Genomic DNA, 22763 nt, shown 5'->3' with positions numbered 1-22763 from the left:
GTGCAATTCCTTCTTTGTGGAATAGATTATGTGCACATTATCCACAAGACTTGCTAAATGCTCACCATGGCCAGTTGTTACGAACGGTTCCCCTAACATATACTAAAGAAGTGTGCAGGCACACAAAAGCTCATACCAATAACTAACTTAGTTGGTCTCTAAGGTGCTACTAGGGACGCGGGTGGCGCTGTGGGTTAAACCACAGAGCCTAGGACTTGCCAATCAGAAGGTCGGCGGTTCGAATCCCTGCGACGGGGTGAGCTCCCATTGCTCGGTCCCTGCTCCTGCCAACCTAGCAGTTCGAAAGCACGTCAAAGTGCAAGTAGATAAATAGGTACCGCTCCAGCGGGAAGGTAAACGGCATTTCCGTGTGCTGCTCTGGTTTGCCAGAAGCAGCTTAGTCATGCTGGCCACATGACCCGGAAGCTGTATGCCGGCTCCCTTGGCCAATAAAGCGAGATGAGCACCGCAACCCCAGAGTCATCCATGACTGGACCTAATGGTCAGGGGTCCCTTTACCTTTAACCTCCTCTTGACTTCTGCTGACTTCTTATTCCTGCTTCCAATGGAAACATTTACGTGGGTAAGGCCTGCATTCCCAAGAACGAACGCTTAGGAGGAAAGGACCACAGGTGCCTTGACAATGGCATGGCGGTGTTAATCCCCCCTTGGTGCCCATGGGTATATTATTTGTCTCTGAGATACTAAGAAGGGTGTGTCCCAACAGCAGGTGGAGAAAGGTGTTGTTCGCTTCCTGCTCTTGAGTCTCAATTGTGGCAGCAAGCAAGGAAAGTGTAGCACTGAGCCCTCCCTAAACATATTTGGATCTGCATTGGGGGTGTTGTGGACGTGATGGAGGGTAGGGTTCACCTGAGAAGGAGAATGTGAGCTTCTAAAATATGAGGGAAACTGAATTAAAGTGTCTAGGAAGCTGATTTAAAGGCCATTATTGAGGAAGGAAAAAGGCCATTTGAATCATAGAATGGTCCACGTTTTCCTGGTTTTCTTGGTGAGCTCTGAACTATTGCTGGTCATGCATTGATAGCAAAGTTTAATTTTTAAATATTAACAGTGATAATAGGAAGGACACTTCCAGTTGTGTTATGTACCGAAGCTCTCACCCTGGTCCAGCTGGGGGATACTGTAGATAGTTTTCACTCAGGTCCACATATGCAAATAAGGGATTGAAAGTGACATTCAGTGATTGGATAGTTACAGAAAATGGTTACTGTTGCGTTCTAGTGGAGCTCTATATAAGCAGGCTGGCTGAACTCTTCAGTTCAGTTCTGTTCTGGCCTGTGAATAAACAAGAGCTGTTTGAAGAATCGCTGTGTCACCTGATAAGTTCACCCACAATTTAACAAGTTGCTTACTAAAAAGAACAAAGCATCAGTGAAAATGTGCAAGTTCAACTAATCCTTTTCTTTCCCCCCCATCCTTATTTCCTGACATTCCCCAGACTATATAATCTTTGTTCCTGTACAGTATTCTTTCCTTTTACTTAAACTTTTATTGTCCTAGCTGGCTACATGGCTACTGATTCTTTTACTTTTACTTTTAATATCTATTATTCTTTCTACAATAAAAAACTCTTCTAAACACGGTACAGTACAAATTATCTCCTCAAATTATTTCAGCTTATATTTCTAAATTTAGAATAATGTTGTTCCTACAATGTTTGCATGATTAATTTTCTCCATGTTTACTCTTTAGGAAGAAGATTGTCACCAAGGCTGAAAAAATAAGAAAAGGCAGATCTAGTGCACTCCCTGTTATACTGAAGCCTGGAGAAAAAACGAATGCCTACCAAAAGGTCAGCAAAACTAATGTTGCAGCAGTTGTATGCCTTTTATTTCCCCCATTTAGCACAATATATATAACAAAAGTGTGGATTATGGATCCTCAGCCTCTTGACCAGGGGTCAGCAAACTTTTTCAGCAGGGGGCCGGTCCACTCTCCCTCAGACCTTGTGGGGGGCCGGACTATATTTTGAAAAAAATATATGAACCAATTCCTATGCCCCACAAATAACCCACGATGCATTTTAAATAAAAGCACACATTCTACTCATGTAAAAACACTAAGCAGGCCCCGCAAATAACCCAGAGATGCATTTTAAATAAAAGCACACATTCTACTCATGTAAAAACACTAGGCAGGCCCCGCAAATAACCCAGAGATGCATTTTTAATAAAAGGACACATTCTACTCATGTAAAAACACGCTGATTCCGGATGGTCCGTGGGCTGGATTTAGAAGGCGATTGCGTCGCATCCTGCCCCCGGGCCTTAGGTTGCCTACCCCTTTTCCAAAATTGCCTACTCCTTTTTCAAAATATCTTTCTAGTCCTCATGACATAGCTGTCAACCTTTCCCTTTTTTGCGGGAAATTCCCTTATTTCAGCGCCATTTCCCACTGCTTCCCGCTGCTATCCTGGGTTGTTAGATATCCTGTAGACTGTCTCTGGGACAGGTGAGACTGCTGATCCCTTATTTTCAAATCTGAAAGTTGACAACTATGCTGCTGATTCCTAATTTTCTTTTTTTCTTTTTCTTTTTCTTTAAATTTTAAAAAGTTTTTATTGTTAAAATAATTCAGCATTAATACACACATATTGCGAATATACAAGCATACAAACATACATTTCATGCAATCCTTAAAAGTGTTCAAACATACCTACACTCAATGCCACAGATAATTCCTTTTCCCATCACCATCCACCACCCCTCACCCCACCTTTGTGTTAGACTTCCAATCTACTCAGTTGCAATTTCTTTCCACTTCTATGTCTTTCACACACCTTTAACCTACCGCAATTTCATACTTCTTTTGCTATTACACATTGTTATCCATCTTATTTGGTATTTCAGTATTTTCAAATCTGAAAGTTGACAGCTATGCCTCGTGAGCTGCAAGGGTGCCCAGAAATGTACTAAGGGGAATTCCAGGTGACAGGGCATTCCAATACTCCGACTCACAGAATAAAGAATGCATCTCATTAAACTTACCACCACATGGCTACGAGACAAGGACTCCCTGCCTTTCCAAGACTAGTACAGTGGTACCTCGGGTTAATTCGTTCCGGAGGTCTCTTCTTAACCTGAAACTGTTCTTAACCTGAAGTACCACTTTAGCTAATGGTGCCTCCTGCTGCTGCTGCACCGCCGGAGCACAATTTCTGTTCTCATCCTGAAGCAAAGTTCTTAATCCGAGGTAATATTTCTGGATTAGTGGAGCCAGGGTTACCTGAAGCATATGTAACCCGAGGTACCACTGTACTATGGTAACGCAGCTCTTTCCTTAGGTCCTAAAGTGTGTGGAAAGAGTTAATCACCACTTCTCAGGTTCAAGTTACAAGAAGAAAGGTCAATTAAACATTAGAAATAACTTCCTAGCCATGTGAGTGGTTTGACAGTAGAACAGGCTGCCTCAGAAAGACTCTCCTCATAGAATCATAGAGTTGGAAGAGACCACAAGGGCCATCGAGTCCAACCCCCTGCCAAGCAGGAAACACTGTCAGAGCACTCCTGACATATGGTTGTCAAGCCTCTGCTTAAAGACCTCCAAAGAAGGAGACTCCACCACACTCCTTGGCAGCAAATTCCACTGTCGAACAGCTCTTACTGTCAGGAAGTTCTTCCTAATGTTTAGGTGGAATCTTCTTTCTTGTAGTTTGGATCCATTGCTCCGTGTCCGCTTCTCTGGAGCAGCAGAAAACAACCTTTCTCCCTCCTCTATGTGACATCCTTTTATATATTTGAACATGGCTATCATATCACCCCTTAACCTCCTCTTCTCCAGGCTAAACATGCCCAGCTCCCTTAGCCGTTCCTCATAAGACATCGTTTCCAGGCCTTTGACCATTTTGGTTGCCCTCCTCTGGACACGTTCCAGTTTGTCAGTGTCCTTCTTGAACTGTGGTGCCCAGAACTGGACACAGTACTCCAGGTGAGGTCTGACCAGAGCAGAATACAGTGGCACTATTACTTCCCTTGATCTAGATGCTATACTCCTATTGATGCAGCCCAGAATTGCATTGGCTTTTTTAGCTGTCGCGTCACACTTCCTCCATTGCAAGCTTTTAAGCAGAGGCTGGATGGCCACCTATCAGTGGGTTTCTTACACTGGCGGGGAGCTAGACTATAGGACCTTCCAGTCATATGATTCTACGCGATGCTTTCAGGCTGTTTGGTGCTAGAATAGGGTCTACTTGTGCTAATTAGCGAAATAAATTCTGTTGCACCAGTGTTTTTGCCTGATCAGTTGTTACTTTTCCACTGGAGAACTTTCACATATACAGGAAATCTCTGGCTTTGTTATACATTCCTTCTCCCTGTTCTTTCTTACAGGAAAGGGAACGGAGTGCTGTTGTTCACGGCTCAAAGCAAGATGGAGAAAAAATTAGAATTGGATCATGCCAGCCCGATCCCTGTGGTAAGCAAAGCTTAGGTTGTAAGCCTCTTTTATTTTGAAATGAATGTTGTCCTCCATAGGAGCTTTTGTCAAACAGCTTAGGTCAACATCAGAAAAACCGCAAAGGTTCCTGTGAATCTGCTCACTGCACGCTTGGCAGAACTCAACAAACAGCATATAGGATTCAGCTGGATCTCTGGGAAGTAGACCAATGCATGTGAGATTGAGGCCAGAATTTGCATCCTATTGAAGAGCTGGTTGGTTAATCTTCATATGTCTATGAGGCATCTGTTAAGTTGTGGGTGAACATATCAGACGACACAGCGATTCTTCAAACAGCTCTTGTTTATTCACAGGCCAGAACAGAACTGAACTGAAGGGTTCAGCCAGCCTGCTTATATAGAGCTCCACTAGAACGCAACAGTAACCATTTTCTGTAACTATCCAATCACTGAACGCCACTTTCGATCCCTTATTTGCATATGTGGACCTGAACTATCTACAGTATCCCCCTGCTGGCCCAGGGTGAGAACTTCAGTACATAACAGCATCTATGTAGTATCAAGAAAGTGGGGCAGGCAGGAGTTGGAGTAAACAAACTGAGCTGTATGGTTACTTGAAGTTTTAAGTAAAACTTACCAGATGGACCACACACCTGAGATGATAGACAAACCACCTCATAAGGAAATAATAATAATAATAATAATAATAATAATAATAATAATAATAATAATAATAATTTATTTCTACCCCGCCCATCTGGCTGGGTTTCCCCAGCCACTGTGGGCGGCTTCCAACAAAACATTACAAACAGAATAAAACTTCAAACACTAAAAACAGGGTTGCCTTCAGATGTCTTCCAAATGGAAGATAAAGCCATTTTCTTTCCCAAGGAAATGGAGTTGTGGGACTAGACACGAGCCTGCACCGTGCGCAGGGTGTGGCTAGCCCCTGCGTCATAGGGAGTCTTCTCCGCGTCATGCCCCAGACCGACCAATCCGGGCGGCCAGGGGGCGTGGCGTGCTCTATTTAGTAGCCCGCCCCTTTTTTTCTGGTTCTCGCTCATGCAGTTTGGCTCGGGTGGCGGTTAGGCATTGGAGTATTAGATTGGAGGGCAGGGGAGGTCAAGACCATCACCTACCCCTCCTATTTCAAGGGTATTCCGTTAAAGGAATCCGGGGGCGTGATCCTGTCTGAAGTCCAGGCCGGGGCTGGGGCCATGGCATGACTCCTAGTGGTGACCCTGGGGGAGTTTCTAGTTGATGTGCATCAGCAGGGCTCCCCCTACTGGTGGTTAACCTTTCCAAGACGCCTGCAGGCGGACAGGAGTCAGAATATAGTCGGTTCCTATGCCTAAGCCATTCTGTAACCAATACAGTTGCGCCTGTTTTTAGCCTATTAACATAAAATACTGGTGTCAAGTGTCTTTATTCCAACAAAGGCGGGAGCGGGTTTCGGGTCTTGCCACGCAACTGCAGCTTTTATCTAGCAGTGCAATACAGTGAGTTCAGTATGACTGCCTGCCAGGTAAGTGTACTGAGATTGTGTTAATAAGATTTAGAATTGCAGCCTTAAGTTGTTTTCATGGATGCCTGTCTCACCTGCAGTTGCCCCCCCACCATAAACCATAATGCATAGATTCCCATCTTTATTATTATTATTATTTTAAAACCCAAGCTAAGTTCTTAGTATTATGTACTGAAGTTCTCACCCTGAGCCAGCAGGGGGATACTGTAGATAGTTTTCACTCAGGTCCACATATGCAAATAAGGGATTGAAAGTGACATTCAGTGATTGGATAGTTACAGAAAGTGTTACAGTTGCGTTGTAGTGGAGCTCTATATAAACAGGCTGGCTGAACCCTTCAGTTCAGTTCCGTTCTGGCCTGTGAATAAACAAAAGCTGTTGAAGAATCGCTGTGTCATCTGATATGTTCACCCACAACTTAACAACTAGTGTGGGATGCGGGTGGCGCTGTGGTCTAAACCACAGAGCCTAGGGCTTGCCTTTACCTAAATTCCTAGTGTGGGATAACCTGCCATCTAGGTGCCTTGCAGCTGAGCTCCTGGGTCACTCGCTCCCTGGATCCCGAACCCCCCCTCCCAAACTCACAACAATACACATCTGGCCCCTGGGTCACTATCTGGAGAATAAAATCTCTCAAGATTGCAAAGTTTTGACTCTTCCTGCTTAAGAAATGCTTTGGCAGTTACAATGGTCTGCAAACCTGTGGATACTTGCCTAGGAGTAAGTTTCATTGAACACAGTGAGTTTTATCTTTAAGTGACGGGCCCAGTAAAACTTAGATATGCGTCCTGTGTAGAAATACTCCTAACCTATATTTTTCTAAATAGGGAAGACTCCTAAGGGAGACATATGCCACACCGGAAGCAAAACAAAGATCGATCTAGCATCAAGTGAAGCAGCTTATGCCCAATTACCTTTGGTAAGCAGTCAATTTATAATTATTTATAATGATCCATTGCATACATGAACAATTCATTTGCTAAACTGTATGTTGCACGTCTTCATAGCTACAAATAATGCAAATTTCAAGGCAAGTTGAAATAAATACATGTGTGTGTGAATGTTGATTTTTAATGATTGATTTCTCTGTGTTTTTAGTGGCTCTAGTTTTTTATCTGTAAGCCAATGTGTTAAAGTTGTGTTTTGTATTGTTTATATATTGTATTGTCTTGTCTTTTTTTCTTTCTTTTGTTTTTTTCTTCTCGTCTTTTTTCTTCTCTTTTTTTCTTTTAAGCTTTAAAACCAATAAATATATTTTTTTTTAAAAAATAGTTTTTTATCTGTAAGCCTTTTTGAGTCCCATCAGGTGAAAATGTATGGTATTAATAATCATAACAATATCTTCCTTTTCAAACGCATCACACCCAGTGAATGGATTAGTAGTGTGTTTAGTTGTATGAACAGAAAGGTGGGGGTGACGTGTGAGGGTGTGTGTATGAATAGATTGGGGGTTCAGGGGTCTGTATCCCTGCCACCTATCTATTCATAGAACTAAGCCATGGGTAGGCACACTAAGGCCCGCCCCAATCGCCTTCTAAATCCGGCCCTTGGACGGCCCAGGAATTAGCATGTTTTTACATGAGTAGAATGTGTCCTTTTATCTAAAATGCATCTCTGGGTTATTTGTGGGGCATAGGAATTCATCCATCCCCTCCCAATATAGTCCGGCCCCCCACAAGGTCTGAGGGACAGTGGACTGGCCCCCTGCTGAAAAAGTTTGCTGACCCCTGATTGTCCACATGCCCCCATCATGCCAAAGGGGTGGGGCGGGTTGGGTTTACATGCTCTTCTGCTGACGTGAACAGTGGTCCAGAACAGGACCCCCCTGCCCCGCAAAACAAGGTTTGCCTGTATTCATTTCCCTCCTTAGAGCTGAGCAGCAGGGGAAAACAGGCTCAGCCACATCTTCTCTCCCGCTCCCCACGGTTCTGCCGCTTGGCAGGAGGGAATACTACAATTAATAAGACGTGTGTGAGGCAGGGAAGATTAACTACCAAACCCAGTCACCTCCCTGTCTCCCTCCTTCACTCTCTCTCCCACTGTTGAAATGGGCACATTTCCCCAAGGCTTGTTTATGATTTATTGTTGTTGTTTAGTCCTTTAGTTGTGTCCGACTCTTCGTGACCCCCTGGACCAGAGCACGCCAGGCACTCCTGTCTTCCACTGCCAACCCACAGTTTGGTCAAACTCATGCTGGTATCTTCGAGAACACTGTCCCACCATCTCGTCCTCCGTCGTCCCCTTCTCCTTGTGCCCTCCATCTTTCCCAGCATCAGGGTCTTTTCCAGGGAGTCTTCTCTTCTCATGAGGTGGCCAAAGTATTGGAGCCTCAGCTTCACGATCTGTCCTTCCAGTGAGCACTCAGAGCTGATTTCCTTCAGAATGGAGAGGTTTGATCTTCTTGCGGTCCATGGGACCCTCAAGAGTCTCCTCCAGCACCATAATTCAAAAGCATCTGACCGGGAAATGTTCAAAGTTACCTTTACAGGGTTTAGAATGTACACCATGGGAAGCTGCTCATAATTTCTTGTTACAGATAGGTAGCCGTGTTGGTCTGCCATAGTCAAAACAAAAAAAATTCCTTCCAGTAGCACCTTAAAGACCAACTAAGTTTGTTCTTGGTATGAGCTTTCGTGTGCATGCACACTTCTTCAGATACACTGAAACAGAAGTTACCATACCCTTCTATATAGGGTTTATAATTTATTGGTTTGCTGTTACAGACTCTACCTGATCCCAAAGCCATGATCCAAAGACAACGGGAGGTACCTCATTTAATTCCCCAAGAAAACACATCCCTGACACACAAATTCAAGAAAGGAAACTTAGGGCTGACAAATCATAAAGACCGGCATCCGCAGGTGAGATACATAGGGTTTAATTTATTTTTAGCACTTCACTCTACCTGTTGATCAGATTGCAGTGGAGGGTGAACCTGGGTTGGATTGGTCCTGCAACAGAGCTGCTGGTGTTTTCCTCAGGAGCATGGGATTGCATCTTGAGGAAGTTGATCTCACTCCAGAGGTGGGTGGGAATGTGTGTATGAAGAGACCCTAGTTCACTGTGTTTTAAGGTAGATTGCTTCTTCACAGATTTGCACTAGCTGTCCCCCGCTGTTCCCCGAGTTTGCGGGGCTGGCAACGGGGAGGAGCAGGCTTCTCCCCCCCGTCAGCCTTTTAACCAAGTCGGGGGACAGCAGGATGGTGGCGTTCTGCCTCCTTGCTGTCTCCCGAGCTTGTGGGGCTGGCGGTGGGGCTCTCCTGAAGCCTGGAGAGCGAGAGGTGTCGGCGTGCACCGACCCCTCTCGCTCTCCAGGCTTCAGCAAAAGCCTGCATTCGCCCCATAGGACGCACACACATTTCCCCTTCATTTTTGGAGGGAAAAAGTGCGTCCTATAGGGCGAAAAATACGGTAATTCAACATAAAATTGGGTAGGTGGGTTCTGGTGGTGTTTGCTGTTTGTCACCATGCCCCCAACAGCTTTCAAGGTCAACAGCCGGCTGGAGAAGATTAGGCTGCAATGGTAAAGGCAACCCTTGCTTCAAAATAGCAAAGCTTCACTTCAATGGAATGTACTTAGGAATAAACAGCTGTAAGAATGGGAAAACTTTGGGAAGGATGGAACTTCAGAAAATATCCACCTGGATTGCTTCCACCCAATTGGTTCTCTGCTCTCTCCTTTGTGAGTGAATCAGTGCCGCTCATATCTTGACTCCTGGCTATTCTTTGCTCTCTGACACACAAATGCACATTTTATTTTGAACTTGCTGTTTAAAAATGACCATTTTTAAAACTTTACTTTGTACATATTTTTTTAGACTCTTTACAGAGAGAAAACAAGGAGCATATGCACAGATAAATAAATATATGGGTATGCCAACAAGGGGCCTCAAGCTTCCAGAGCCAGTGTGGTGTAGTGGTTAAGAGCGGTGGACTCATAATCTGGTGAACCGGGTTTGATTCCCCGCTCCTCCACATCCAGCTGCTGGGTGACCTTGGGCCAGTCACACTTCTCTGAAGTCTCTCAGCCCCACTCACCTCACAGAGTGTTTGTTGTGGGGGAGGAAAGGAAAGGAGAATGTTAGCCACTTTCAGACTCCTTCGGGTAGTGATAAAGCATGATATCAAATCCAAACTCTTCTTCCAGAATTCATTGAGGACGGGGAAGCACTAATTGAGGGAAAGAAAAAACATACAGCGCAAAAGCTTCACATCATGTACCATCCACTAGTGTTGATCAGAAACAATGAGATAAATTTTGGAGGCATAAAATGGAAAGTGCTTATGTGTGAACCAGGGCGGACAAAAGTGCAGAAACAGCAATCTATGTTCATATTCACATCCGACTTGTGGACGTGTCCTTGGCTATGCAACCATCATAAACGTTAACCTTTCCTTGAGTGCAGAAGTGCTCCATACCTGAACCATCCTTCCCCTTTGGGTTCCCACAACATCTCTGCCATTAAGAAGAACATGGCTAGGACTGTAATTGGTCTTAGACCGTAGAGATGGAAGCAGAATTCACTTTCAGTTTATATAGTGGAATTTGGATTTGTTTTATTTTCTATCTCTTGAAAAACAAAGCATTTGCACAAATTCTATATTCCAATCTAGAATGCATGGTTAAAGAGGCATAGTGCCCCAACACAGTGGAGTTCCATTATGCTCTGACTGACATAGAATTTCTGCCTGCTTCCACAGAACAGTCTACTCAACATAGCCTCAAACCACTTTTCTTGTTCCTTTTCTACATTTTCCACAAGCAGTTTTCAAAAGCTGGATGTAGAAGTTTGATTTCAGAGGTAGCTTTCCCTTCCATTGTAGGAGGGCAACTAGCATGGGAGAAAGACCATTTGCCTGGGATGGGGAGAACAATCTTATGAAATAAAACTGGATGTGGAAGGGCTTTCTCCCTCCCTCACCCTCCAAAGGACTTCATGCCTTCTTTGCCAGAGACAAGCTCCAAATGGGCTCACCTCCAACATCTACCTCCATCCACCCAATGCCGCAGTCGGCCCTCTCAACCAAGACCAGCAGAGTGACTAAAAGAACGTGAGGGCTGGAAGCCACCAATGAACAAGTGCTTCCCTCATATCAAACAAATACTACACCTGAAGACAAAATGAAGGGAATATGAGTTAAATCCCCTAACACAGGGGTCTGCAACCCGTGGCTCCGGAGCCACATGTGGCTCTTTTACACCTTTGCCGCGGCTCCGGGGAGGATACTAGCGAGGGGAGGAGGCGCATTGTGTGCCCCGACACACCCCACTGTGGCGGGCGCTGTACTGGCTGTGACGCCGCATGGGGGTGGTGTGTGCGTTAGTCCCGCACCGTTCCGACGCCACCTTCCCGCCCGCCCACCTGCTACATTGTAAGGGGCATGTACGCTGGTCACTGAATTGAAAGGGGGCATGTACGCTGGTCACTGTTTTGAAGGGGAGTGAGGAACACACACACAAAAAAAGGTAACTTGTTAATTTAACATTTATTTCTATGAGGAGGAGTCATTCTGAGGGGTCAAACAAAGAAATAATTTTAAAAAGTGACAAAAAAGTTATTTTTATAATGACGAGTTTTGCGGCTCCCAGTTTTTTTTCCTTCGGAAACGGGTCCAAGTGGCTCTTTTTGTCTTAAAGGTTGCAGACCCCTGCCCTAACAGAAGGCTGTTCTAGGACTGGGAGCAGGTGTTGCCCAAAAACTGCTCACCCTGTAGGCACAGAACAGGTGGTTAGAACTCAGCAATCTTGTGGTGAAATGCTTCTGGGAGATGATATATAATGAGATGAAAAAAATGTTGAAATATACATTCATAAAGAAACCAGAAGCATTTTTACTGGGCATTGTGGGGAGTGATATAAATAGAAAGGAATGTAAGCTCTTTTTACATGCAATAACAGCAGCAATAATATTATTGGCCCAAAAATGGAAGCAAGAAGAATGACTGATGATTGCAGAATGGAGGATGAAGTTAATGGACTATGCAGAGCTAGATAAACTAACAGGAAGAATTCGAAACCGGCGGGACCAGAAATTCATGGAAGACTGGAGAAAATTTACGGACTATTTGAAAAGTATTTGTGAAGATCAGATGACGTTTGTAGGTTTGCAAGAAGTTTTGTGAGGAGTATTATTGGAAGTATTGCAAAAATGGAGAAGGGGAAGGATGATCTGTTAAGAGATGTAAAGGCAATATAAAGTTAAGAAATGCATAAGAAGTGGTTAAAACGTTGGATCATCTGAGGTGCTGATGGAAGTCTAAAAAGATTGTATAAGTGATAAGTTTTGTGGTACACTTTATAATTTATATGTTAAAATCAATAAAAATTAAAAAGAAAAGAACTCAGCAATCTTGTAGCCTTTCTAAATCAGGTTCCGGAAACAGACACCATCATGAGACAACCAGCAGTAAACCAAAGAACTTCCAGGCCTCTGGACCATGCTGTGAGCACAGAGCTTGCATTATCCAACAGAACTGTCCCGTGTACCTTTTAACCTGCCCAGAAAACAGAGGAACCCTGAAAACCCACAAAATCCTCCTCATCAGGCAGGGATCCTGATGAACATGCTCAGGAAAAAGGAAAAACCTGGGGAAGATCCAACACCTTTGTAACTTTTCCTCAGTTCCAGCTGTGCTTGGATCCCAGAAAGGAAGAGGAGCGTTCAGGGGAGTAGTAGGTCATGGAAGAACTACTCGGGGGCAGACCTTCCCAGGCTTCTTGTTGGGTAGTGGAAAATATCTGGGTGGATTAATCTGGCTGGCAAAGTAAGAAGTTACACAGTCAGCATCCAGCCTGCAAAGATAGTATCTACTTTATTCAGCAGCACCTCCTTCCACAACACCTCTGTTTCTGATATGCTTCCACAAGCTGCTATGCAAAGGATGGCATAAACTTTCAAAAAGCTACTCACGTCTTCTGCAGTAAGTTCCACCATCTACCTAAGGACATATCTGTGAGGAGAACCTGAGCTTACAGGGTTAAACAGCTCAGAGTGTGCGCCCTGCCTACTATTTGGGACGGGGGAGATTCTGCGTCATTTCCGAGAGTCTCCAGCCTTTGTTCTTTTTCTCTACTTTCGCTTTTGAGGAGAGTGGATGTGTTTTCACGATGCTGTTCGACAATGGATAGTCTGCTGTAAATAAAAACTGCTTCTAGCTGCTAATATCCTGAGTGGACTTTATTTAAGCACACTGAAGAAAGCACTTGAGTTTGCAGCTTTCTCTGACCGCTGCTTAACTCTGCGTTTGCTCACAGCATCGGAATGTGGCCCTTTGAAGTCCGGAGGCCTGGCTGGTAGCTGCGCAGCCGAAGCGGGCTGGACGCCAAGGCTTATCTGAGCAATAAATCTTCTTCAATATCTTCCAGCTGTTCCCAAAGTCAACACACCAGTGGTGACTGTCACATCAAAGGCGCTTCTCAATGATAAGCTGCCTAGGAACTGGTCAACATTATCTTAGTGCAGAAGATGTTTTTTGCAGAGGGGACACCATTTCCCTTCAGAAAGCTATCAGAGCAGCCACAATCAAACTGGGAGCAACCACACCTTCTTGTTCTAGAAGTTCACAAATCACTTTATTTAAGCATAGCAGCACAAGCAACTAATGGAAAATACCTGCAGAGCAGAAGAACACATGCGGCAAATTATACCTCTCCTTTGTAAATTATGTGTCATTCCTGAGACAGACAGATGGTCACTTCTTCCTACCCCAGGACCCACTTACAATCTCTGTCTTAAAGCTCCCCTAGTTTCACACCAGATCTCTTCAGTACTTCCCTCTTGACTTTTAAGACCAGACTGCCCTGTTGTCCCTTTTCTGTGTAGGTGCCTTTTCGCAAAGCACATGCTAAATATTTTTAAAATATGTGGTTAAAATATGAAGCCTAAATAATAAGATGAAACCAGGCAGAGCGCCTTTTCAGTAGTGGGGCCCACCCTGTGGAAATGTCCTCCCATCAGACGTCAAGGAAATGTCAATGTAAGTTTTTAATGTTGGGTGTTTTATTGTGTTTTTAATATTTGGAGTGGCTGGGGAGACCCAGTCAGATGGGCAGCATAAAAATAATAAAATTATTATTAATAATCTAAAGTGTCTCTGCAAATTGATATTCCACATAGGACCTCAAAACTCTAATCTTCAAACCTTACATTAGAATTTTTGGGGTGGCTGCTTTTGTCTGAGAAGTAAATTTCTATTTTTAATTGCATGGTGCAGTGTGGCAAATACTCAGGCTTGTTTGACAAATCTGAATTTTGCCACAGTTCCTGAAGTCTCCTCCTTCCCCCAGATCCTTCCTAGGCAATCTGAGACTTTGTCACCTTGTCTGTCTTCTTCATATCTCTTCTGGTCCTGGGAGACTGTGTGTGTGTGTGTGTGTGTGTGTGTGTGTGTGTGTGAAGCTGTTCACAGCAGGAGGGGGAGACAACCTGGTTTCCTCACCAGCCTGCATTATCTCTGCCTTTTAGCCCCCCTCTACTTTTGCCTCTGATTCTGGACTGCTCTCTGTGACGTTGGAAAATGTCAATCACTTCTCCTTCCTGGGCAGTTATCTTTCCACAAGGGCCGACACTGATGTTGAAAGCCAGCAATTCCTGAGCTCTGAAAGTTCTCCCGGTTCAAGTGCAGAGTGTTTGAGGACTGGGACATTCTCAGGGTAACCAAAATGCTTGTTTACAAAGCTATTGTACTACCAACCTTACTGTATGGTTGTGAAACATGGACCACTTATAAACGTCATCTTCAACTCAAAAGTTTCCATCAACGGTGTCTCCAAAAAAAATTTCACATCACTTGGGAAGATAGGTGAACTAATGCCAGTGTACTGGAAGAAGCAAAGATCACCAGTGTTGAAGCAATGATTCTTCAACATCAACTTCGTTGGATTGGTCATGTTGTGCGGATGCCTGATTATTGTCTTCCAAAGCAACTACTCTATTCCGAACTTAAAAATGGAAAGCGTAATGCTGGTGGTCAACAAAAGAGGTTTAAAGATTGTTTCAAGGCAAATCTTTAAAAATGTAGTATAAACACTGACAACTGGGAAACACTGACCTGCAAGCGCTCCAGTTGGAGAAAAGCCTTTTCCAAAGTTATCATGGGCTTTGAAGACACTCAAACTCAGGACGCAAGGGAGAAACATTCTAAGAGGAAGGTACGCTGGGCAAATCCACACCATGATCAAGTCCCGCCCGGAAACCAATGTCCCCACTGTGGAAGGACGTGTGGATCCAGAACTGGCCTTCACAGTCACTTACAGACTCATTGTTAAAACCGTGTTTATGGAAGACAATCTTACTTGGCTATGATTGATCACCAAAGAAGAAGATGACTCTCCCTGCTCACTAAACCCTGTTACCTCTTCAGCTTCTGACACCACCTCCTCCCTCTTCTCCTTTTGACTTCCCATCGCCATCCCACCACCAACCCCCTGACTCTGAGCCTTCTTTCATTGGGGGTTCCCCAGCTAGTTCCTTCTACCATTCTACATCCAGCCAGTTCGTGACAGTGCCCCTGCAAAACAGTTCAGCTTTAAAATAACTGAATAAATAGCTGTGGAAATTCATTGAAATATTCAGGAGGTTGGGATATTCGTGACAAAATTGAAACCAAACTTGTTTTTATGTTCTGATAATGTTGCTCTTCATCTTTGTCTCATCCTTGCCCTTTAACACTTTCTTAATTTTCTTTTGTCTTTTGCTTTCTCATCCTAATTTTTTCCCCGGTTCTGCAGCAGTATCATTGGCGTATGTGAATTTTTTTATGTTCCTGATGTCATAAACATTTTTAAAATAGCAAAATGAGAAAGTTTCACAGAAACTTTCAATGAGGTCTGCTTTAAAAAAATAAATAAAGCAGCAAAAGTTATAAAAAGGCACATATATGTTTCTGTTCTAATCCTATAATTTTTCTGTAGAGGCCGAGTTGGCCTGTGGTGCTTGTTATTTTTGAAAAAGAATAATATTTATTTTAATAACAAGAGAAGAAATTATACATATTGGTTCTCAGAAAACATTTTTGTAGAAATGAATCTCACTGACATCTTACTGATGGCTGTCGCAAATAAAGATTCATTCATTATTCTCACTGACAAACGTGCTCCTGTTAACATCTCCAGGATTTCCTTGACACACCTGCATACAGAATATGCGAATATTCACAATTTCCTTCATGTTTACTGAGCTCATGTTGTGAGAGAAACATTAAAATATCAATCTACTAAAGATTGATGTTTTGTTTTTTAAAAAAAATAGAACACTTGACTAATATTATTCATAGATTCCATCTTGCTGTGACATTTTTGGATTAGAAAAAGAGTGGTGTTGGATTTCACTTTTCAGAGTGAACATTTTAATGGAGACAGGCCTAAATCATGGAGCTCTGTCATTATGGGGTGTGAAAGACGTGCCCCAAACTTTTGTGATCTCAGTGTCTTCAACGTCTGTTGTTTGCCAATGAGGAGGAACCGCAGAGTGCAGCCGAAGGTAACCCTTGTTGGAAGTTTGTTTTGCTTCTTTCCTGCAAACTGTGTGTGTCTATGTTGGTTCATAACACAGCTGTTGCAGTGTGATATGGGCATTCCGCCATACAGTATCATAGCTGTCAACTTACAGATTTGAAAATAAGGGACCAGCAGCCTCAAAAATAAGGGATCAGCAGCCAAAATAAGGGATTTTCCCAGCACAGGTATGTTCAGCTTCTGAGCCCCTCCAAGCCAAAGGCAGAAAGCCCAGCCAGCAGCCAAACGAATTCTCAAGCGGTGGTTCCCACAGCGCAGCAACCCGGCAAAGGGGATGCAGCAAGGAAAACCACTGTCACCTCTCCGCTGGGAAGCGCTGAGCAAAGGCGAGTCCCCAGGCAACGCAGCTGATTTGATCGGCACAAGGCATGCAAGCTCCAACCCCCAGTCATTCTTAGGCTCCTTATTGGGTGAGCAATGCAGCCAAGCAACACAGAACCTCCCTCCTGCCTGGCCGGCAGGGAGGGAAGGAGAGGAGCTGCTTCCTTTGAAACCCGGGACATTTAAGGGACATCATCAATAAGGGACAGCAGCAGGACACCGCGCTGGGACAAGGGAGTTTCCTGCCAAATAAGGGACGGTTGACAGCTATGTGTTACAGTATGGGAACAGAAGTATATTTTAACTTGTATTTTCTGTGTTAAGTAGAAGCTGCTATGATTTAGTTAAATTACTATTACTTTTTAAAAAAAGTTTTAATTTTCAAAATTTCCACAAAAGAAAATTGGAAAAACATAAAAAAGAGAAAGATAAGTCAATCTTACAGTAGATATTCTTAGACTAAGATGAATGTTACAATATACATAGTAAAATTGTTTAGAAATCTAAGATATGTATATAGATATAAATATATACTTATAATAACATTGAAAAGAAAAACAACCGGAAAAGTGTTAAAACTAAAAATTCCTATCGATCAATAAGCAATATTCAACCAATTCAAACCATTTTGAATTTTGTACACAAAATCCTTCGTGTTGGATTGAATCCCCTATCAGTTTATTGTTTTGTTGACTTCCGTCTAACTCTTTGCGGTTTCAATTCCACTTAGTCCTATTTTTAATCTGTATTTAATTGTTTATCCTCACCTTGGGGTGAAAAAAAAACATTTTTCTATCTGTGAAATTTATGCTAGACACAGCCAAGTGTTATTATTGGAACCGTGTTTTGTCAAATAGTTATTAAAACATTCCCATTATTTTTCAACCTTATCTACCGATTTGTTTCTTGTTAACTCCATCATTTTAGTGAGTTCCAAGTACTCACATAATTTTAATTGCCATTCCTCTCTTGTTGGTGTTGATTCATTCTTCCAATATTTCGCTATTAAGATTCTGGCTGCTGTAACTGCATAAAGAAACAGTCTTTTGGTTTCGTTTAGAATGTTTATTGTTAAAATGCCTAATAAAAACATTTCTGGGTTTTTGTTTTTTCTGAAATGTATGTTATAGCATTTTTTAAAACTCTTCATAAATCATGTCCTAAATTACTATTACTATGATTTCTGAAGAAAAGAAAAAGGTGCACTTTTTTTAAAAAAAGAGGGAGGAAATACTTGATGAGTTTATTAAAGCAGGACAAGTGATCCAAGTAAACATATAGGTCTATTTATCCTGAAGTCTAAAAGGCAAGTTCCATCTGTCTCCAGGCAGTGATAATATAGCACACTTTCAAACAGCTTTACATTACAACCGGTTGGTTTCACTGTGCTGCGTTTGTGTCTTTTAATGGACTGAACAGAGTGAAAGATAATGAGTTATGGGGGTGCTTAGTTTATTTTTGGGTTGCTATTTTGGTAAAATCTGTTAATATTGTTTTATTGATTCTAAACGCCGTATTAATTTGTTCACCCTGTAATATGACTTTTGTTGCAATTGTTCTGTTTAGCTATCTTTTTTAGTTGTTTCGTTAATGGTATTTTGTAGATTGTAATTGTTTCGCTGATGATTTGTTAATTGCTTGGTGAGATTTATGCTGTGTTTGTGATGTTCTGTTATTGTTCTGTATGGTTTGTAAACCGCTTTGCGATTCATTTGAAAGAAAAGCCAGCATGGCAATATAATAAAGCAAAGCCAAGCAAACGTGTCAACTCTGAAATAAACTGAGAGGGAAACTTTGTTTAATTTTTTAAAAAAATTATTTAGTTTTTCAGTTTAAAGTTTTGCAGTCAATTATCAACAACCAACATAGAAACAAGATTCCAAAGAATTTCCTGAACTTCCCTCCTCCCCTTTGTGGGTCCTTTTGTTAACCATTTTCTCCTGCATCTTTTATAATGATCCAAATCTTTTACATCTCCATATATTCAAAATTCAACATTAAACTACAAATATTATTCCAATCCTACTAAAAAATTTAACTGTTTGCAATGGTTTTTAAGATAAATTATAATTTCCCCCCATTTCTTATTAAAATTTGGGTCTTCCTGGTTTCTGATTCTTCCGGTCATTTTTGCCATTTTGGCATAATCCGTCAACTTAATCTGCCATTCTTCTCTGGTCGGGACATGGTCCTTTTTCCATCTCTGGGCCATTAACATCCGAGAAACTGTGGGACTTTGTTTAAAAAATTAGCCTCCATTCCTTGTCATTTCCCCTTTCCTGAAAAAATCTTTTTTTCCCCATGTCCTGAATATATTACAGATAGGATTCCACGTATGTGGAGTTCAGGTTGCCGCTGGAAATTACTTCCTGGTGAACACTCTCAGTCTATTTTCCTAACATCTGTGGGAAGGGTCTAGATTCTATTGCAAGGTTTACCTCGCCTGGGCTGGTTCACTCCAGCGGAGATCCCTCCTTGGGCTGGATCACACGCACGTGTGAGCGTGCGTGCCTGCATCTGTGCAGACACGATTTCCAGCGTCTGCGCACATTAAGACGTGATTTCTGGTGCATCGTGCGGAGATTCACAGAGAGGGTGGCTCGGTTTGGGGGCATCTCAGGGGCCGGTTAAAGAACCCCCGTGGCCCTATTGTAGTGCCAGGCGGGAGAAACACACTCCACTCCTCTAAATCCTCTGGCTTGTCCAGGAGCCAGGATTTTCCTATACTAAAGGACACAAAGGGGAGCAGTTAGTTCACTTCTTGCAGCAGGCAAAACTCGTTAATCAATTTGCTGTGTAAATCTGTTTGCTCATGATTTCATATATACCCCGCAAAAGTTATTTTGTAATGTTTTAAATACTTTATGGAACCAAATCCAAACGATTTCTTTTTGTGCTAACTTTATTTATCCCATTAGAAATTAAATAGCAGCATAAGTGTGCTCCCTCACCTGGAGTGCCAAGTTAAGAGCAATTTGGTTTCAAGTGCTGTGAAGCCACAGCAGCAAGATGCCATCCTTCCGCAAATAACCACCAAGAACTTGCAGAATGTCAATGCGTTGCATCAGGTAAGCCGAACAGAGCTTAGTACTACGTTTTTACGTTTCATTGTTGTGGTTAGAAAAGTTACGGAATATTGTGTATGTAGATGCGTGCATCTCAATGGTGTCAGAATTTTTTTAAAATAAACGTTGACGTTTACCAGGCATTCTTAAGATTTTCAAAACTGCAGGAGGAAATTCTGAGTTCTTTAGTAAATGGAGATCATGTTGATTGTAGAAGGAGCCCTACCTAACCTGGTAGAAAAGCTCAGGCCTTATATACAGTAACCCTCGCCTCCAAATCCATGATGTGGTGCCCTCTTGCAGAAGACAAGAGCACAGACACGCACAGAGGGTCCCAAGAGAATGTGGTGGTTGAGACAAACATGGGGTGTGTTCTGTAGAGCGTGTCCTCCCTAGAAGAGGGCACGTGTTGCGGTGAGACCTGGAGACCGACCTCCTGGTTGTGGGTGGGTATATTGGACAGCCACAACACCCGATTGGTAGGTTCCTCGTTGCTGGGTTTAATCTGGCCAATGGGGAGCTATCTAAACGGACCGAGGGACCTATATAATCCCATGCACGTGACCCAGAGCTTCCTCTTTCAGCTCGTGCATCAGAACACCCACCCACCTCTCCCAATATTTAGGGCATTTTGCGATTCACCTTGCTATGCCGTCGTGTGTCATCTGTCGTTGGGACAGGGGCACGGCAGGAATTTTCCCCACTTGGCTGATTGGCTGGTGCCATTTGGGTTTCACTAACTGCGTAGCAAATCGTCACAACTTGTAAGGTTGCGGATAGGCTCTGGCTCAGGTGATAGGGATGGGAGAACGCTCTCGCCATCCCTATGTGAAGGGTATTCCGTTAAAGGAATCCAGGGACTCAACTTGGTTTGGTCAACCCTTGAGAGAGGGTTGTGCCTGTGCCTGAGTCCAGGGGAGCATCTGGGGAGCGGACATAGTCCGTTCCCAGGCTCTCCACCCACCTCAGGTGTTCACCCTTGGCTGACCTATGATAGAGCTCTGGGTCAGTGCTACCTACAAGGGTGAAGGGAGCTAGTCGAACCAGAGCGTATGCAACCACTCATTTCTGTAATCAATAAAGTTGTGGCCTAAATTCCCTTGCCTCTAGCGTAGGAATGTGGAGCCCTGGCCCTCCAGGTGGGAGAGATGGGACACACATGCCACCATTATAGTTGGTATCGGGGGTCCCTCTGCCTCCCTACACTAAACCTCCAGCTGGATGGAACTGGAGTTCTCTGGATAAGTAGTGACCTCTTAGCCATAATCACGATTAGCCATGAGCCTCATAATATGTAGGACTACATTGGAGATTAATGTGCATCTGAAGCTGATTCTCAGTGTTGCACTTGTGTCAGAGGTGGACAGAGGACCTAATAAGATACAGGGTTTGGCATGTATATGCTGCTCCCCATTCCCAACTAAGTCTGCTCTTGCTTTGGTCACCCTCCCAGCAGAGCTGCACCGTAGTGGTGCAGATGCACCAGAATGGAGTAGTGCTGGCATACTTGGGACATGGGTGGTGCTGTGGTCTGAACCACTGAGCCTCTTGGGCTTGCTGATCAGAAGGTCGGCGGTTCAAATCCGCTCGACGGAGTGAGCTCCCGTTGCTCTGTCCGAGCTCCTGCCAACCTAGCAGTTTGAAAGAACACCAGTGCAAGTAGATAGATAGGTACTGCTGCGGCGGGAAGGCAAATGGCACTGGTTTCCGTCACGGTGTCCCGTTGTGCCAGAAGCAGTTTACTCATGCTGGCCATATGACCTGGAAAGCTGTCTGTGGACAAACACCGGCTCCCTCAGCCTGAAAGCAAGATGAGCGCCGCAACCCCAGAGTTGCCTTTGACTGGACTTAACTGCCCAGGGGTCCTTTACCTAGTGCTGGCATATACCTAGAGATGCTTTGCTGTCTCAAGATATGAAGGTGTAGTTGGGTTTCTACCATATCCTACAGTCTACTAGCCAGCACTTTTAGAGCACAGGTTTGTGCTCTGACAGCCCATACATAGTAAGAGTGATCAAGTGGAACAATACTTTACATTCGTCCCTGCAGGGCTGAGGTCTTGTGGCTGATGGTACATAGTAGATACTTGCTTGCTCTTGTGTCATGAAAAAAGTTCCTTTTTCCTTTCTCTGGAACAATTGTTAAAATTTAAACAATTGGTGTTATTTTTAAGTTTTAAAATGTTTTCTTTAATTGGGTAAACTTTCAAGGTGCTTGAAAAAAATATTTTTAAGACTTGAAGCATGTGGCAAGGAGTGGAGGTAGCAGGAAGAGAAAGAGGAAATCGGTTTAGAGGCATGTTTGTGTGTGTCGTTTTAAAACTGAAGGTGTGGAAAATATGAGAGATATACCAGTTCCTGTCCATACATATGTGCCTATATGCCTAAGGATGCAGAAAGCTCTTCATTGCCTTTGTTACAGCTGTCTAAAGATGGCCTCTGCTGTTGTTTTAATCAGACGAGAATTACTCATTTGAAATTATTTTACCGTAGAGATGGACTGAGTAAAAGGGGCTGAGATGTATGGACTTAAGGCAAGTATTTTACAAAGAACCGTATTACTCTTTAGCAGGAAAACAGAGCCCCAGGCCAATCATTTCCTTCAGCTCCTCGTGAAAACAGTGCTATAGTTCTGTCCAGCAAGACAGAAGCAGAAAAAGGCCACAACCTAAAGCTGCCTCTGACTTCAGCAGGTACAAATTTTGAATGCTAATTTTTTTTATAGAACAGAAACAAATTGATGAGGACAAAATTGTGACAAATGCTTGAATGAGACTTGGAGTGGGTAAATTGTTGTTGTTTAGTCGTTTAGTCGTGTCCGACTCTTTGTGACCCCATGAACCAGAGCAAGTCAGGCACTCCTGTCTTCCACTGCCTCCCGCAGTTTGGTCAAATTCAGGCTGGTAGCTTCGAGAACACTGT

At 43.3% G+C, this 22763-nt stretch overlaps 1 protein-coding gene and 1 long non-coding RNA gene across 4 annotated transcripts in view; one reads left to right on the top strand and one right to left on the bottom strand.

Moving 5' to 3' along the window:
* Positions 1-22763, bottom strand: part of LOC310844675 — a 106999-nt gene that overhangs the window by 41906 nt on the left and 42330 nt on the right. The gene's annotated exons all lie outside the window — the stretch shown is intronic.
* Positions 1-22763, top strand: part of DYRK4 (dual specificity tyrosine phosphorylation regulated kinase 4) — a 47096-nt gene that overhangs the window by 1274 nt on the left and 23059 nt on the right. The window contains exons 2-8 of one of the 3 annotated variants that reach the window (XM_083738733.1): positions 1714-1813; positions 4350-4434; positions 6768-6859; positions 8664-8801; positions 16278-16421; positions 19696-19845; positions 22414-22534. In XM_083738733.1, the coding sequence (XP_083594859.1) occupies positions 1714-1813; positions 4350-4434; positions 6768-6859; positions 8664-8801; positions 16278-16421; positions 19696-19845; positions 22414-22534 (830 nt within the window). Of the gene's footprint in view, positions 1-1713; positions 1814-4349; positions 4435-6767; positions 6860-8663; positions 8802-16277; positions 16422-19695; positions 19846-22410; positions 22535-22763 lie in introns of all 3 variants that reach the window. The other 2 variants (XM_083738732.1, XM_083738734.1) reach the window with 2 other exon arrangements.

The sequence above is a fragment of the Podarcis gaigeae genome (genome assembly GCF_964106915.1).
Source record: "Podarcis gaigeae genome assembly, chromosome: 5".
Taxonomy (NCBI): Eukaryota; Metazoa; Chordata; class Lepidosauria; order Squamata; family Lacertidae; genus Podarcis; species Podarcis gaigeae.
The sequence above is the reverse complement of the archived record's forward strand: the minus strand, read 5'-3'. Positions and strand labels throughout refer to the sequence as shown.